This window comes from Xenopus laevis, chromosome 7L (genome assembly GCF_017654675.1).
Source record: "Xenopus laevis strain J_2021 chromosome 7L, Xenopus_laevis_v10.1, whole genome shotgun sequence".
Taxonomy (NCBI): domain Eukaryota; kingdom Metazoa; phylum Chordata; class Amphibia; order Anura; family Pipidae; genus Xenopus; species Xenopus laevis.
In genome coordinates, this window is record NC_054383.1 from 75,487,255 (window position 1) to 75,504,020 (window position 16,766).

Below are 16,766 nucleotides of genomic sequence, written 5' to 3' on the forward strand. Positions count from 1 at the left end.
CTCAATGTAACTGATGGAGTCACAGTGGGGCATTTGTTTTCACTATTAAGCTTTTTTGCCTAGGACAAATCCCATTGTACATGAATTCAGGAAACCATGTGTGAATTAAGTAACTCATGCAGGGTTTCATGGAAAAAAGCCTCTTTAGTTAAGGTATTTTCCCCTGAGCAGACTTTCTTAAATAAGAAAAATCTTGGCAGCTTTTTCGTGAATTAATAAAATCATTATAAACACAAATAACTAAAATTTAGCAGTATTGATGAGCGAATCTGTCCCATTTCGTCTGTGTAACTTTTTCTGTCCAAATACATTAAAGTCAATGGGGGTCATTTATAAACTTCGCGCAGGGCAGATTGGTTCGCAAAGTGAATATATTTGCCCTGCGCATGGTTATATTTATAAAGCTGAATAAGAGGGTGCATACAGAATTGCGAATTTTTTATTCACAATGCGAATATCTAAAGTGGCTTTATAAATATGTCACAATTCGCAAATTGCGAATCTTTATGCGCACACTCTGCGACTCAATTACGCCACAACTTTGGTGGCGGATAAAATATTCGCAAAACAGTTTTGCAAACTGCGAATTTAATGCTATTTTCGCGCACAACAACCTCGCACATTGGGTGCGCTCGCGCAAACTACTGTCTCATTTGCGCGCCATTTGCGAAAATTTATTCACACTGCGAATTCGCAAAAACCGGAAAGACGGGCAGAGCAGTGCAATATATTAGCGCTCAGCAAAAAACATGCGCAATACAACCATTTGCGAAAAATATGCGCTGCGCGAACTTTATAAATGACCCCCAATGGGCGTCAAAAATGTTTTCACATTTGCAGGTGGTGAAATATGGAATTTCACCTCAAATCCATGCCTAGTGAATAAATTCGCTTATCACTTTTTGTGAGTTTACAATCTGAGAAAAAAAAAGAATAAACTTGAATTGAAGCAATATTTTACATTTTGCCAAAGACCATTGTTTTTTACATGATCTTGCAAGCTTTTAGATGCTGGAGTTTTACATTTGAGTTGATGTTAGTGCAGAAAAACTCGAAATTGCAGTAAAAACCAAAAATTCCAATCTTGATCAATTAGCCTTTTATGTTCAGTTCAATTGATTTCAGAGTACCCCAAAATAATGACTTTTTCATTATCTAAGACATGCACTGTATAAACTAATGTATTGGGGCAGATTTTTCAAAGGTTGAGGTGAATTTTCGAATGAAAAAAATTAGAATTCAACCTATTCAACCCAAAAAAACGTTGACTTAATTTCGTTGGTCTTTTTGAATTCGAATTTCGACCCTTGATAAATATGCCCCTTAAACTTAAACATGAGATCATAGGAACAAGAGATGAAAAATGAGAACGAAGCTATTTCTGGTGGGTACAGGTATGGGATCTGTTATAGGGAAGAAAGGGCAGAAAGCTGCATTTTATACAAAATTTAAAAGACAATTTCCTTTTTCTCTGTATTGTTCAAACAGTACCTGATCCAAACTAAGATATAATTAATCCTTATTGGAAGCAAAACCAGCCTATTGGATTTATTTAATGTTTACATGATTTCCTATTAGACTTAAGGTATGAAGATCCAAATTACAGAAAGATTCATTATCCAGAAAACCCCACGCCCTGGACATTCTGGATAACAACCCCTTGGGTGTTGCTCCGAGTGGCCTCAAAGCAGGATCTTATTTTTGTATTCCTGACTTGGAGGCAAGTTTTGGTTGCATAAAAAACAGGTGTACTGCCAAACAGAGCCTCAATGTAGGTTGACAATCCACATAGGGGCTACTAAATGGCCAATCACAGCACTTATATGGCACCCCAAGAACATTTTTCATGCTTGTGTTGCTCCCCAACTCCTTTGCTCACGGTTTCTAAAGGTTGGGGACCTGTTCTAGAAGGTGGCATTATAATAGCAGTTTTTAGTTTTTCATTTAAGCCCCAGCTTATGTTTTAGTGTATATAGTTCAAGATACATACAAAACAAAATGATGTTTTGAGATAAATGAAATTTGAGTGTATTTTTTATCCAGCTCTGTCAATATTTTCCTCTTGGTTTCAAAACAAAAAAAAAATGACATGACATAATTAGGTAGTAGTAATTGTTAAATAGAGGAAGTTACTTATTTGCAAATGAGAAACGTGATGTAAGGTTCAGCTCACTAATTATACTGGTTTGTGAACAAGAGTTAAGAATATGTTTGCATAGTAATACAACCAACAAGTCATATTGTTTGTATTTTTTTAAAGAGATCAAATTGTGTTTGAATAAATATTTATATGTAAATATTGTTTGTGTTTTTAAGTTTGAGCAGTCATGATAATGGAGCACAGAATATATGGAACAGATCATGGAACACACAAGGCATACGTTTTCCCAGTTTGATTTAGTAGAGGGAGTGTTTTGACTAGTGTTGCTCACTGTACACAGATAAACACCACAGGAATGTCTACTGCAGTTGAAATTACTGCAGTTATTAGAGGCTTACTTAAATAAGACTAAAAAAAAGCCATAGGAACAAAAAGAGAGTGGCAGTATTTCATGGTGGTGAGTTCTAATAAATCTGCTACTAACTGTGTCCCTGAAGCCATATTTATCAAGTTATAGTAAATGACTAGTTCAGGAACAGTCAACCGAAACTATATATTTGTTTAAAAGTGCTCTGTATATAGTACATACAGTATTTAGTATAGTACATTGTAAGTGTGTTTACAAAAAATATTTGACAGATAAAATGTACAATAAATATAATTATATAGTGAATAAAGTGCCTCCTCTTGTTAAATACAAGGATATTATAAGTTACAAAGGAGTTCCATGATCATATAAAAACACGAGGGCAAAGGCCGAATGTTTTAATACAAGTCATGGAACTCCGAGGGGACTTCTAATATCCTCATACTTTATTTATTATAATACACAAGTTTCAGTGAGTCATGTGACAGAAATGACATCACTAAGCTCTGATTATAACTGATCACATCACTACGGACTCTTTAAGGGCATAATTTACAGGATATTCATGTCTTTCGTGTATTATAAATTATTAATCTAACAGTACAAATGCACAAAAGATACCTCTCTAATTTGACTTTGCATTTTTTACAGTTATTTAGTTGTAGAAGAACAGGATGTTGTAATTTCTTCTTTGTGGAATGTTGTAGTAGTCAGTTATTTAGGCGTCATAAATACAAAATTATAAGTAGAAAAGCGATTATGTTATTTGCACATGCATCTATTTTGTATGATGCCTTCACCACTAGCAATCCACTGGCAGCCTCACAATGTAAATTCACATCTCAGAATTAGGTCTGATGTAATTATTTAAGTTATGAGAATTTCAGTGGATTTGTTGAAGAATCCAACCCAATGAATGATTTTCCTCAGACACACTGTTATTCTGGTAGCAATAATTACAGGGAACTTGCCGGGGTTGCCTTATTTTGTATGACCAGAATTATCTACAGGTATTGATTTTTTTAATATGTAATGTATCTTAGATTTGAGCAGGTCCCTCCCCCATTGTCTCCTTACAATATGCAAATGTAAATATGCATTTATTCTGGTGGATATTTATCTGTATCTGCAAGTTGTTATGTCTTATATTTATATCCTGTTATTCTGTAAAGTACTGCAGGAGAAAATGGTGCTATGTAATTATAATAAGAATAATAATAATCATGGAAATATACATTCTCAGTTCAAAGAGCAGTTCAGACTCTTCTTGTGCCCCTGTTCCTTACTGGACAATTAAAAGTGTACATAAATAAGGGAAAATCATTTCCTTATTCTCTGTAATAATAAAAGCGTACCTTGTACTAGAACCCAAGATACAATTTATCCTCACTGGAGGCAAAATAATCCTCTTGAGTTTATTTAATATTTTAATTATTTTAAGTAGACTAAAGGTACAGAGATCCAAATTATGGAAAGTTCCTATATCCTGAAAACCCCATTTTGGATAACAGGTCCTATACATGTACCAGAGAAATGGTGAAAATCGCATATATAATGGTTTATAGTTTGTTAATCCTTACAATCTATTGACTACTGCTTCTGGTATTACAAGCCTGCCTGGTGCTAAATACGTTGACTACCAAATGGATTTAGATTATGTAAAATGTTTGTTTAGTAGTACCACACATGATTTCCCAGTTACTATAAAAGATGAGGTTAGTAAACAATAAAAGGACAGTTTTTCATATTAAATTAGCATATATAGGTGTCAGATGGGGGTTCAATGAAAGTGGAAAAGAAGTTGTTTTTTTTGCACACAGGGCCTATGAAATTTAGCACCCTGATATATGGAACTGGGCTATATTATACCATAGTGTTTAAATTGAATATACAGTTCAGGTTTGTTAGAGTTCATTTTAGGAATGATAGAAAGATTTTTAAAAAGTGTTGGTAGTTTCATCTGTTGTTTCATGTAGTTGGTATTTGGATATGAACAGGATGCTGCATTCCAATTGGCTAAAAAAAATCCTTAGCCTTTCTGGCAAACTATATGTATATGATAAGAAAATATGTCAGGGACATGAGCCACAGACCATGGTGTCCATTCCTCCAAGATTACCAGAATTCATTACAAAAATGTCTCATTCACTGCTACACCATCACTGAGCAGATGCTTTTCATAGATGTGAAGGCACATCAGGATTTCAAGTAGCTTGCTGGCATAGTGCAGATACCTGAACAATATGGGAGATAAAATGGATCCCTAGTAATTGAATACACCAAGAATGTTATGCCTGGAAAAACAGTTTTCAAAGCAATATGAACCCTACCTATCTTAATAACATTTTAAAAAAATGCTTACACAATTGTTTTTGACAGTTCTCTAAACCACTCAGTCATAGTCTGTCATCCATTTTTCTACCATCTTCCTAACCAGAACAGGTTGTATTTGCCCAGAGGGGGAACACAGTGTATAAATAACATATAGAGCTGCACATGCTTTTATCAGACCTCGGTAAAAGAGCCCATAATGTTCCCACAATTTACCACCCAATTTCTTGCTGTTCAACCCTGGAGCTTTGATACACTGCGAGCCAAGAGGAAAACGACTCTGGTACATATTATGGTGTGAGCCTTTGATTAATTGATGTAGCTGTTAATATATCAAAGTTGCATTGCTGACACTGTTATTAGTGGCTTTTTAATTATTACTGTGGAAGCTATGTGCGGATGATGATGCAAGGAAAGTGATTCGTCCAATTTATGACAGTGAATTCATTACTATTAAAGGGATAGCAACAATGCGTTAAATGCTCCATATATGTAATTTTGCTGGACTATTTTATGGTAATCAAAGGTTTGTATTGCTTTTAAAGGAAACACATTTTTCAATTGAACTGGTATAAATGTATACTGTTGGTACTATTGTTTTAGATTTTGCACTTTACAGGTTAGATAAAAAACAGATAGGGACAAGACCATACACTACAGCAAATATTAACACTGTACTCTTTATCAATTTAAATTCTGTATGGTTTGTATAATGAAATAGAGGGACCATGGAACAATGAATGGACTGCACCTTGTTACTTTGTTCCTCATCATTAAAATCTGTTTGTAAAAGTTACAGTAGAATACGCTAAGTTAACATATCTTGTTATTTATAGCAATATGTCTTATGTATTTATTTTTTCAACAGGGACATCTTCACTCCGACCTTACCCTCTTCTATCAGTGATTACACGTCAGCCCAATGTAATTACACACATGGTACCCACATCCACATCTTCACATCATCCAGTGCTGTCCCCTACTCATCTCTCACTGGGATGCACTCGGTCAGAGACCCCCGCCAGTGAGGTTCACCCTAGTAGTGAGTCAGAACATGAGCATACCACCCCACGAGTGAAGAAGCCACGGCGCAGCAGAACCATTTTCACTGAGCTCCAGCTCATGGGACTAGAGAAGAAATTTCAGAAGCAAAAATATTTATCTACACCAGACCGGTAAGAGAGTATAAGTAGAAATCTTTATGAAACCTTAATAAATTATTCCCAAATCCCCCTTTTTAATTTTTGTATTTCAGTTGCATGCACTTTTGCATACTGTTATTATGCACTGTTATCTCTATTTTTCATCCTTTGTGTATGTTTTTAGGTTTCAAAATATTTCAGTTAAGGTGTAAATACTTTGCTATAAACTTTTTAAATTATTATATAATTCTTAAAAAAATTTTTTACAAGATGACTTTGCTTTACTAAGTTTTACACATCATTATTTATCACATTATACACATTCAGATTTTATACAAACATTCAGGAATTTCATGCCCTGCGTGCTAGGATTTGGTGGTTTGTCAAGGTCAACATAAGAGCAGATCTTTCCCTGATTTGACCACCCAGATGGTGGGTCAGATCAGGCTAATTCAGATGCCCCACTTACCTGTGCAGAGCAAACAGGAGGGGACTGTATGACAATGCAGTTCAGCATTCAGATCTTCCAGCAAGTCTGATTTATATCTGGATGGTTTGGGTTTGAAGACCATTATTAGAGACCAATCACCAGGCCATATTGGCCTCTGCATGGTCAGCTTTAGGTCACTGTCCTGAAAATTCTAATGCATTTATTGCAGGCAATCTCAAGCTGAGAAAGTATGTTATGATATTTTTAACATAATGCTATTAACAAACTAAATTTTTTATTGTGGTTCACATACTGAGAACATTAGAGCAGGTTCTTCTGATGATAACATTATCAATTTCAGTTTTGTTTCCATTTAAACGCATGACTAAGCTCCATCTAAAATGCATTTCTTCAGTCTACCAAAATGTTCCCTATATGCCAAATGAGTCCAGCTGTTTAAGTGTCAGATTTTTCCCAGCTGCACAGTGATGTCAACTGAATGTAGGTACATCCCCGACATTGCACTCGGATCCGATCTGACAAATGTATTTGATATCAAAGGTCATGGACTCCTCCTCTTGTACATTTTCCCAAGATCAAATGCATTAGTACTGGCACAGATAACAGTTTCTCCATGCATCTCCTTTTATTGCAGTGAGATTCTGAGCTTCAGTCATTAGGCAGTGAGATTCAAGCTCATGGTTACAGTAAACTACTAAATCAGCTGCTCTGTCTGTATATAAACTCTTTGATGTTCCTAAAGCTGAGTACAATATTTAACACTAAAAGCATTAAACAAAAATAGCATATTCATAGCATATTCTACTGTATTATTGTGCTTAAAAGTGATATTCAATAACTTTTTCACACTAACACCTTTTTTATGGCAGATTTTTATATATCTTGACATTTATAAATACGTGTGATTTTTACACAGTGGTGCTTTAAAGTATATATGTAAATTGCATTCTAATGCTACTTTTTTAACAGCTTTAAAGGAGAACTAAAGCTTAACTAGAGAAGTAGGCTAGAAATGGTGTTCATTATGTTTTGGGCTTCTATACCAGCCCAAGGCAACCACAACCTTGCAGGGAATATCTGTGCCTTGTAAGATGCCCCAGTATCTCCCCATCTTTTTTTCTACTGATTCACTGCACATGCTCTGTGCTGCTGTCATTTACTGAGCTTAGGGCCCCACTCAAAATATACAGTACACATAGAATATAAATGTGTAAGTCTGGTAATTAATACAGATAATTACTACGTGGCAGTACAGAAACCAGTGAAACTAGCATTAGAATTTAATAATCAGCCTTGTAATCAGCTTATATTACAGTCCAACCTCATTTTCTACTTGATAATTTGTGGCAACACCTAAGATGTTGCCAGCTTCTCAACAGCTGTTCAAAGCCCACTGAGCATGCAAATGTCACAGCCCTTTTCCAAGATGGTGACATCCATGACAAGTTTGAAGTCCTGGATCATTGTTGCTATTGAGAAGCTGAAACTTTAGGCTAGTGCAATAAGTTCAGTATATAAAATATGGCATTTTTATCCATATTAATTTTTAGGGTTTAGCTCTTGGTCAGAACCAGGAGTGAGTGCAAAGAACATAAAGGGATAAACAAATACTCCTTTCATTTGAAATTACTTTTATAAATAACTTTGTAATTCTTTGAAAGTTTTAATCAATAAATCAAAGAAAATTGCATAGAGCTATATTTTCTTTGTTTAGATTATGTTTGATTAATTGTAATTTTTACTGAAATTTCAAGCATTTTTTTTTGTAATTAAATATAGAGCTATAGGCTTTTGCAAGACTCATCCTATAATTAAGCTTTCCTATATATATGTGCCACATGGCTATTGGCTCATATATTAAATAATGTATACATAATTTATTGTCAATACAAACAGTAGACATTCACCATCTTTGAACTGGTTTCAACTATGTTCAATTTATTTTTTAGGCTGGACTTGGCTCAGTCACTAGGACTCACACAGCTGCAGGTAAAGACATGGTATCAAAATCGTCGGATGAAATGGAAAAAAATTGTAAGTTTCTTAAAAGTTATGTAGAGAATAATCAAAGAAATTTTTCCTGAACATATTTCTGTCCTTTTTCACATCATCAAGCATCTCATAAAAAATATAAAAATGAAAAGAAAATTGGCAAAAGTAGCAAATAAGTGCATCCCTTTCATAAATATTTACTAAAAACATTTTCTACATCAGGTCCTTAAGGGTGGACAGGAGGCACCCACAAAGCCAAAAGGGAGGCCCAAGAAAAATTCCATCCCAACTTCTGAAGAAATAGAGGCAGAAGAAAAGCTGAACAAGCTGGCACACTCAGCAGAGACTAAAGTAAATGAAGAAGAGGAGGAACAAGGAAAAGTCACACATAAAGATCAAGTTGTTCACAATCTTGAGGCAAATGCAGAAGATGAATTGAAGAATTCACAAGCCTCTTGCCCAGCATTGCAACTTACACCACAGTTAGATGTCTCACCAAGTGATAGTGGTTCATAAGGCTGAGTCAGGAGTCTAGATTTGGACTTTTAAAGTTCTACAGAAGGAACATTTATGCCTCCTTTTGGAAGGAGTGTTGGACCTAAACATTACAGGATTCATCCTACTTCCTTCAATTTGCAGGGAATAGGTTAAAGCTGCCATATAATGCAAGAGATGGAGGTGGGCATTGTTGTGTAAGATCTTTATGGAATGTACATACAACTGTTGCTGTGTTTTTAGAACATTTGAATAATGTGTATGGGTTTTTTTTTTATTCTTGTGCTGGGAAATGATAGATGAAAGTTCCAAGAGGAGGGAGAGGACTCAGTTCACCCAGTGAGGCATATTTAAACAAAAACCCTCAAATGAAGTGCCTTTTGGTTTTTACATGCTATGAATCCATCTTAAAAATAGATTTTTCCTAATATAATTTTTTGAGACAAAACTTGTAAAGAACAAAAGCGACCAACATTTTCTAAATTATGTCACTCTCAGTTGGTCCGAGACCGAAATGGGCAGTATTATTCACTGCAACCCATGCATCAAAGAAAATATTTTTAATGCTCTTAATAATTTTAAATAGGAAAAATTAATTTTGATCCTGTGCTTGAAACTGGTTTCAAACAAGATTTGAAAAATACTGTTACAAATTGATGGAGAGGGAAGGCGTTATAGTAAACAGTAGGAACACTAAAAAATTCATTTAATATATAACTTTTTTTTTAGCAATTTGGAACAGCAATTACTAAGCCTAATTAGAGTTAAAAACTGGATTTATGGAACAAAATATTTGGTGATGTCATCAAGATGTGTAGTAATGCTGGAAAACTTACTTCAGGTATAGCAATCCAAAACAACTAACACTATATTCACTTTTACAGAGCAGACCAATATATAGTATCTAATGATAGGTTGTTATGGACTACCAAACCTAAAGGAAACTTTGCAATTGCTATTACATATCCCCTTCAGTTTTATAGGAACAAAACGATAGTGTTTCCCAGACATTTTGGTTCCAAGCTTTGCAGTGTGAGAACATTACATTGTAGCATAAGTCATACTGCTATTATTCCCAAGATATCTAAGATAGCAAATCAGTGTTCACCATAAATGGAATCCTAATGGTCCTTTAGGACAGAAAATAAGTATCCTTCCTAAATATCATTATAACTGGCCTGCAGGCTCCTACCTTCCACCAGCCATTACTTAGGGCCTGTCTGGGGGGTGTGGTACCACAATTTGGAACTGCTATTGCATGGGAAATTATAATATAAATGATGTCAAATTTTTGTTGTTGTTTTTGAAATTATTTATCTAAAGCAAGCTGTGTGTAAAAAGGTTTGTACCGTATCTAGAATGGGGGAGTAGCCAATAACATTGATTAATTGAGAGACAATCTTAGTAAAATGTTATGCGCCTTCCTATCTTTATGGTCTTTCATATTGGAGTTACATCGATTTTTCATATAGAAAACTGGATACATGGAATATTTAAAAAAAAAAAAAAGCTATATTTCAGGCATGTGTACAGGATCGAAGATTTTGGAAATAAGTGTTTGTTCTCTATTCTTACTGCCTGTGTTTCAGACACTCAGGATTTCTAAATACTTTTTACTTGCCAAACAATATACACCGTGTTTACTGGTGAGGTAAACACTAAATGAAGTATCACTTTTAAATGACTTTTGTAATTGCATATTTGTGGTATCTAGAAGTATCTACTAGACCGCAATTTTTTGGCAGCTATTTACAGGTACGTCTAATGGTTTAGACTTGCATGAGTGAGTCCCAGTCCCTTCTATGTCTTCTCATCAACGCTACTCATCAACAAAAACCGGGAAAAGGGGCTTTCTATTATACTTGGAAAGTGAATGGAAATATTTTTTTTACAAAAAGTTGTCATTTCTTAACATTTTCACATTTCCAGCAAAGTGGTTTATAAATGCTTTCTGGTAATATTGATATTGTTGTATAAAATATTTTCTATGGCAGTAAGTGCAGTAACATACAGTATTGTATTAGAAAATGTCATAATTGCAACATTGGTTTTGGTAATACTACTGAATATATTTAGGCAGTTTCTAATTAAAATGGTTATCCCATACAAAAACACCTGCAAAAGACTTGCAACTCTATTGTACATGATACGGTACATTATGTATATTGGTTCTAAATCAATTCATGTGTGCGTTATGAACTATTTATTGCCCAAAACCTATAAACTATTTTCGAGGGGAGACCATTATACTGAAGAATACACTGGAGTGCTGGATTTGGAAGATGATCAGTGACCCATCTCAGAGCTCTTTGTAGCTAGCTGGCTGCCATTATTCCACACATCAAACAGAAAGCACGGGAATGACAATAATATTCAGAACAAATTGAATACTGCAAGAACACTGGCGTAAAAAACATGCTTTGTTTAAACACTCAGGAAAACACACTAGCCTGCAAATATGGATGCTGGTTTATGTTTCTTTTTAAAGCAGGAAACAACACACACCTGAATATACTGGGTTGTGTAAACCTGGCTACTCTTACTGCAAATATATAATGCTGTTTGGGAATGAGTTATAATAAAGTATTTTATTTTTGAATTAAGAAATTTATATTGTCCAGGTTTTGCTTGGGTGCTTTCAGGTTAAAGATCCAGAACTGTGCTTAGTACAGGGGAACATAGTGTTGGATTGGGACACCAGGGGCCCACCCAAAAACCTTAGACCTGGGGCCCACCAAAAGACCTTAGATAAAGGGCCCACCCTCAGTACTATTATAATTCCGCTCCTCACGCAACCTCTATTCTGCAAGTCTCTTTTCTTTACATGCTATAATCTATTATTCAATCTATTTAGTCCCTTTGTTCTCATAGAAATAGGGAATGGCCATGAAATATGCCAAATGTTTTGAAGCAGGAGGGCCCACTGACACCTGGACCCACTGGGAGTTTTCCTGGTATCCCTGTGGGCCAGTCCGACACTGGAGGAACATTATACTGGAAAAGATTTATAGAATTCCTCTAGAGTTTAGAGAGACTATTACAGGAAAGTTTAACTAATATAAAAATTGCTATTGCCACCTTTTTGCAGACCCGTCACCCAAAAAATATTATTCATTATCTTATTTTATCACATTACTCAAGCAAAATGAACTTTAATTACACTATACAAATGACCTGAGAATTCATAATTATAGCAAGCAGGCACGAGCCATTTTGTGGACACTGTTATTAAGGCAAGCCTTGCATCATCTCAGAATCTTGTTTGTGCACCAGAATGGGGGACCTGCTGTCAATCCCCATGCCTTGGCTATACAATTAAACATTGAAGAGAATGGGGGAATGTGTGGAGAGAAGTGACATCTACGAAGTGCTGCATGGAAAGTGAAAGTAATTGTCTGCCCCGCCTCTATGCCTAAGGCATAGAGGAGGGGCGAACAATATTTAATTGACAGCTAAGCTTTTTAAATGAGTTTACAACAGCTATGAATGCTTTAATAAAAAATAGAAATTTGATTTCAAGTTTAATTTGAAAACGACTTTTATTATACAGCTTTTTGTGTCTGGGTGACAGGTCCACTTTAACATGTCATATTCCCGTTAAAATAGTCTGAATCAATGTACCAAGTTTTTGATTTCACCTAGTCCTAGCAATTTTTCCAGGATTTACATTCAGCCAAATTGGGTACTTCAGCTGAACCATATCTAAACCTGTAAAGCTATGGTCAGTTGAATACAACAAATTTTGGTTGACAGTATTTTTTCCCCTCAATTTTTAATACACAAATTAAAGTTCACATTTTCAGATTTGGTGGCGGCCTTAATTATATTTTAAACGAGGAGCCCTGTGAAAAGTTAAAAGGATCTTGCAGGCAGTCTTCAGTCCAAAAATTGGCTGCTTAGAGAAGCCTAAAACTGCCAACATAAATGAAAAAATATTGTTCATCAAAAAAACCTTTTCTAGAGAACTGGTAACTGAAGTATAGAATTGAAGTTTTTTCTCCTCCAATTGCTTCAGAAGTTACTTCAATATGAAACAGTAAAATATGTATTAAAGACAAAGGGGGAAATGTAATAAAATTCACAAAGAGAACTGATTTGCGTATAAAAATTTTCATGCAGTAATTTAATGCTGTAAAAAGTCTTTATAGGCTACATTACAACCAAGATGGCCTATTTTTATCCTAATTTGTCATCAATTTGCCCTCCTATTCACATATGCTAAACTCCAAATGAGAGAATTTCCTTTACTAAAGTGCACTTATTTGAAGTGCAGTTAACTGTGAATGCTGATTGGTTGATGTTTTCTTCGCACCAACCCACGTGACCATCTGGTTTGCACATTCAGCCAGCATAGGGATTATCACAGCAGCAGGCAAGAGGACTTGAACACATTACGCAGGGATACCATAACTTTATAACATTTTATTGATGAGCAACTGTCTGGAGACCAGTAAAACAGTAAGGAGAACACTTTCAGGTACATCACAAGGCCACCAGCCCAGCTCTTCTGCACTCATGCACTTAGAAGCAATAGAACAGGAACAAGCGCACCCAGGATTATAGAATGGATAGTTGAACCTAGGTCCTCATTGTTTATTTCAAATCTGGTGTCAATTTGCAGCAACTTGCTGTCACTCTCCAATGCACTTACATTGTGTTGATGTAATGACATCACATCATTGTGCATACAATCATGGGTGCATACATTTTGGATCCAGGTGTGGATAAGTATGGAATGCTGAATGGTGCTATTGACAACTTTTTTCCTAGCAGCCACTTGTATAAGCTGGGCCAGGAGTTATGCTGTTGATATGTGCAACCTTGTGGATACCACTTACATGAGTGATTCACAAGGTACTCACCAGGGGCCACTTTAAATATAACTCTTAAGCTTTGTACTAAATGCCTGTCTAAGATAACTTTCACCAATGAACTTCTAAAAGTGCATCCAGCACAAGGGTGCAAAGCACTCCACTTAACTGGGTTTATTTAAATGCAAACCTCCCCACCATTAACCTGAATAAACACACCTGAATGTATACTTTGGTTATGAGCGAATAAAGGCTTTAGCAGTGCATTATGGCTTAATCGTCCAAGTGTGTGCAAGCATCTTAGCACCCTGGCATTCCTATTTGGCTCCTTGAAACCACCAGGAACAAATGCGCCTCATATGTTCATAACAGAGAGGTAAGGGAATTGTGCTTAGCACAAAAGAATAGTAATTCAAGGCATACTGTAAGGATCTATCACTGTATAGAAGATGGGTACACTTCAGATATTTCTTCTCTGAATGTTTTTGTTGTTTAAAACATCAGCGATGCCCTATGCTATATAGACAATTATCAGACAAACAAGATGGGGTTGGGTGGAGTTATGGAGTCAGTGGGATGAAGAAAAAGATACCTCATAGTAGAGTTATGTTGTCTGTGGCTTTTTACATAATCCTGATGATCTCCTAAAGTCTTGCTTCCTGAATTAAAATTCTCATAAGAAATGATTTTGGAGTGTTGCCTAACAACCAAAGAGTCACATAAACATTTTGGGTGTGACTTTGAAACAATTTGTGAGAGTCCCTCTGTATCTGACTACAGTTGTGCCCAAATATCAGCGAACACAAAGCTTTAGAATTTATGCAAGATTAATATTTACAGGACCAAGCCTACAATGCACAGATAGATAATAATTACCTGTTCATCTAGCTTGCCAGAAATGTCTCTATCCTTAATTTGACTTTTGAGGTCAAAGGTTTTGAGTTTCTTTTAAAGGGGTAGTTCACCTTTATGTTAACTCATTTGTTATAGAATAGCGTATTCTTAGGAACTTTTCGACTTATAGAATGGCCTATTCTTAGCAAATTAGCAAAATGGGGTCTTTATTTTCTTTTTATTATTTCTGAATTGTTTGCCTTCTTCTTCTGCGTCCCTTTAGCTCTCAAATGAGTGTCACTAAGCCAAGCAACCAAAAATCTATTGCTCTATGGGGCTACAATTTTATTGTTATACTTTAGCTACTTTAATTAAGTTAGATTCCTATTCAGTTCCTCTAATATTTATATTCCAGTCTCTCATTCAAATCACTGCCTGGTTTCTTGGGTTAATTTGACACTAGCAGCTAGATAGCTTCTGAAATACTAAACTGAACAAAACAACTAAATATTTTTTTAAATCTCAAAAAATAACGATCAGTTGCAAAATTGTTTCAGAATATCACTGTCTACATCATATTTAAAGTTAAACTCCTGGAACAGAATATCCAAAATGTCACAACCCTGATATGGAAGTGACACAGTTAGAAGTACATCTGTGTTAATAAAAACTTTATTTATTATTGCCAATATTTAGTGCACAATAAATGGATGCAGTATATATATAACAGAGGCGGGCCTGGCTGCTTGGGCGCCCAAGGCAGTCCAGCCAATCAGCTCGCCCCCATCGCTGCCCCATGCGTGTGCGTCAGTGCATGCGAATGCGAGTTACCAGTGCTTGTGCGTTGCGAGGCATCAGCACTCATCTGCGCATGCGCGGGCCGGCATCATCACTCGCATGCGCGCATAAGCGCTCGCATCCGTGGCAACAGCTTTCAAATATGCAGAAGGGCCATACTCTGGCAAAATTCTAGTGCTAGGTTTGGGAGTAGGCAGAAGAGGTAGCTGCCCAGCGCCCCCCAATCGTTGCGCCCTAAGCAGCTGCCTCTTCTGCCTACCCCTAGTTCCGGCCCTGATATATAATTTAGTACTTTACCTATACAGAATGGCTTATTACAGGTGGTTTAATTAAAATCTTCTCATTTATAATTAGTATGACATTAATTTCTTCAACAATCAACAATGTTGCCACATTTACATTTACAGTGGGACTACACTGGCTACACTGAGAAGTCCTGTCAATGGCTGCAAACAAGGCATAGACAGCAAATATTGTGCCACATTATGCTTTTGGGGCCATCACCCTGGTAATTTGAAGTGTGACTAGCATTTCAGAAAATACTGCATCCTAAACCTAAATTTATCTGTATTAAACCTCATCCAAAAATTCATTTCCTTGGTTGAGTTTGACTAGGATTTACTTATGTTTATGCAGGCATTGCCTTTTGTTAGTTTGTACAAGCTTTAATGCAAGTTTTGTCATTTGTTTCATGTGTAGAAAAATGTATTTTATTTATAAATGTACGTTTATCTTCCATTCAAAACTGGGGCTAGCTACACCCCAATTCTTTTGTGGACAGTCGTGGGGAAAGGAAGGTAGTATGTTAATATCGTTATAGTATGCACTTTCCACTAACCCATTGTAACAAGTTGGTTATTTGCTTCCATTAATCTAGCTGCACCAGCCTAATAATACAACTGCTGAGTGATTAATTGGCTGCTATGGGTTACTGGTCCAGGAAGAGCAACTGGTAGTCACAGAGTCCTATATTAGGCACCCATAAAGAATAATAGGCCACCACCCAATGAATGGCCTGTGCACACAACCAAGCTCTGAGCTGCAATATACCAAAACTCACCCCACGACCACCCCCTTCACCACCCAGAAATCTAATTTTTACATCTCTTGGGGCCCCTCTGCCACAGGGCTCCTGACTGCAGTACTCCCTATACCCTTGTGATGGTGGCCCTGGGTCTAGGACAGGGGTCCCCAACCTTTTTTTACCTGTGAGCCACATTCAAATGTAAAAAGATTTGGGGAGCTAGACAAACATGAAATAAGTTCCAATGGGGTGTCAAATAAGGGCTGTTTGGTAGCCCCTGTGTGGACTGGCAGCCTACAGGAACCTCTACTTGGCACTATACTTTTTATTCAATTAAAACTTTCTTTCAAGCCTGGAATTCAAAAGTAAGCACCTGCTTTGAGGACCCTGAGAGCAACATCTAAGGGGTTGGAGAGCAAC

General features: G+C 36.2%; 1 protein-coding gene across 1 annotated transcript in view; it reads left to right on the plus strand.

The window, feature by feature from the left end:
• The window catches only part of barx2.L (BARX homeobox 2 L homeolog), a 28,968-nt gene extending 17,486 nt beyond the window's left edge, over positions 1 to 11,482 (plus strand). Inside the window, exons 2-4 of the mRNA XM_018225699.2 lie at positions 5,668 to 5,974; positions 8,342 to 8,426; positions 8,607 to 11,482. Coding sequence (XP_018081188.1) covers positions 5,668 to 5,974; positions 8,342 to 8,426; positions 8,607 to 8,900 — 686 coding nt within the window. The 3' untranslated portion in view covers positions 8,901 to 11,482. The remainder of the gene's footprint in view (positions 1 to 5,667; positions 5,975 to 8,341; positions 8,427 to 8,606) is intronic.
• The last annotated feature ends 5,284 nt before the right edge of the window (positions 11,483 to 16,766 follow it).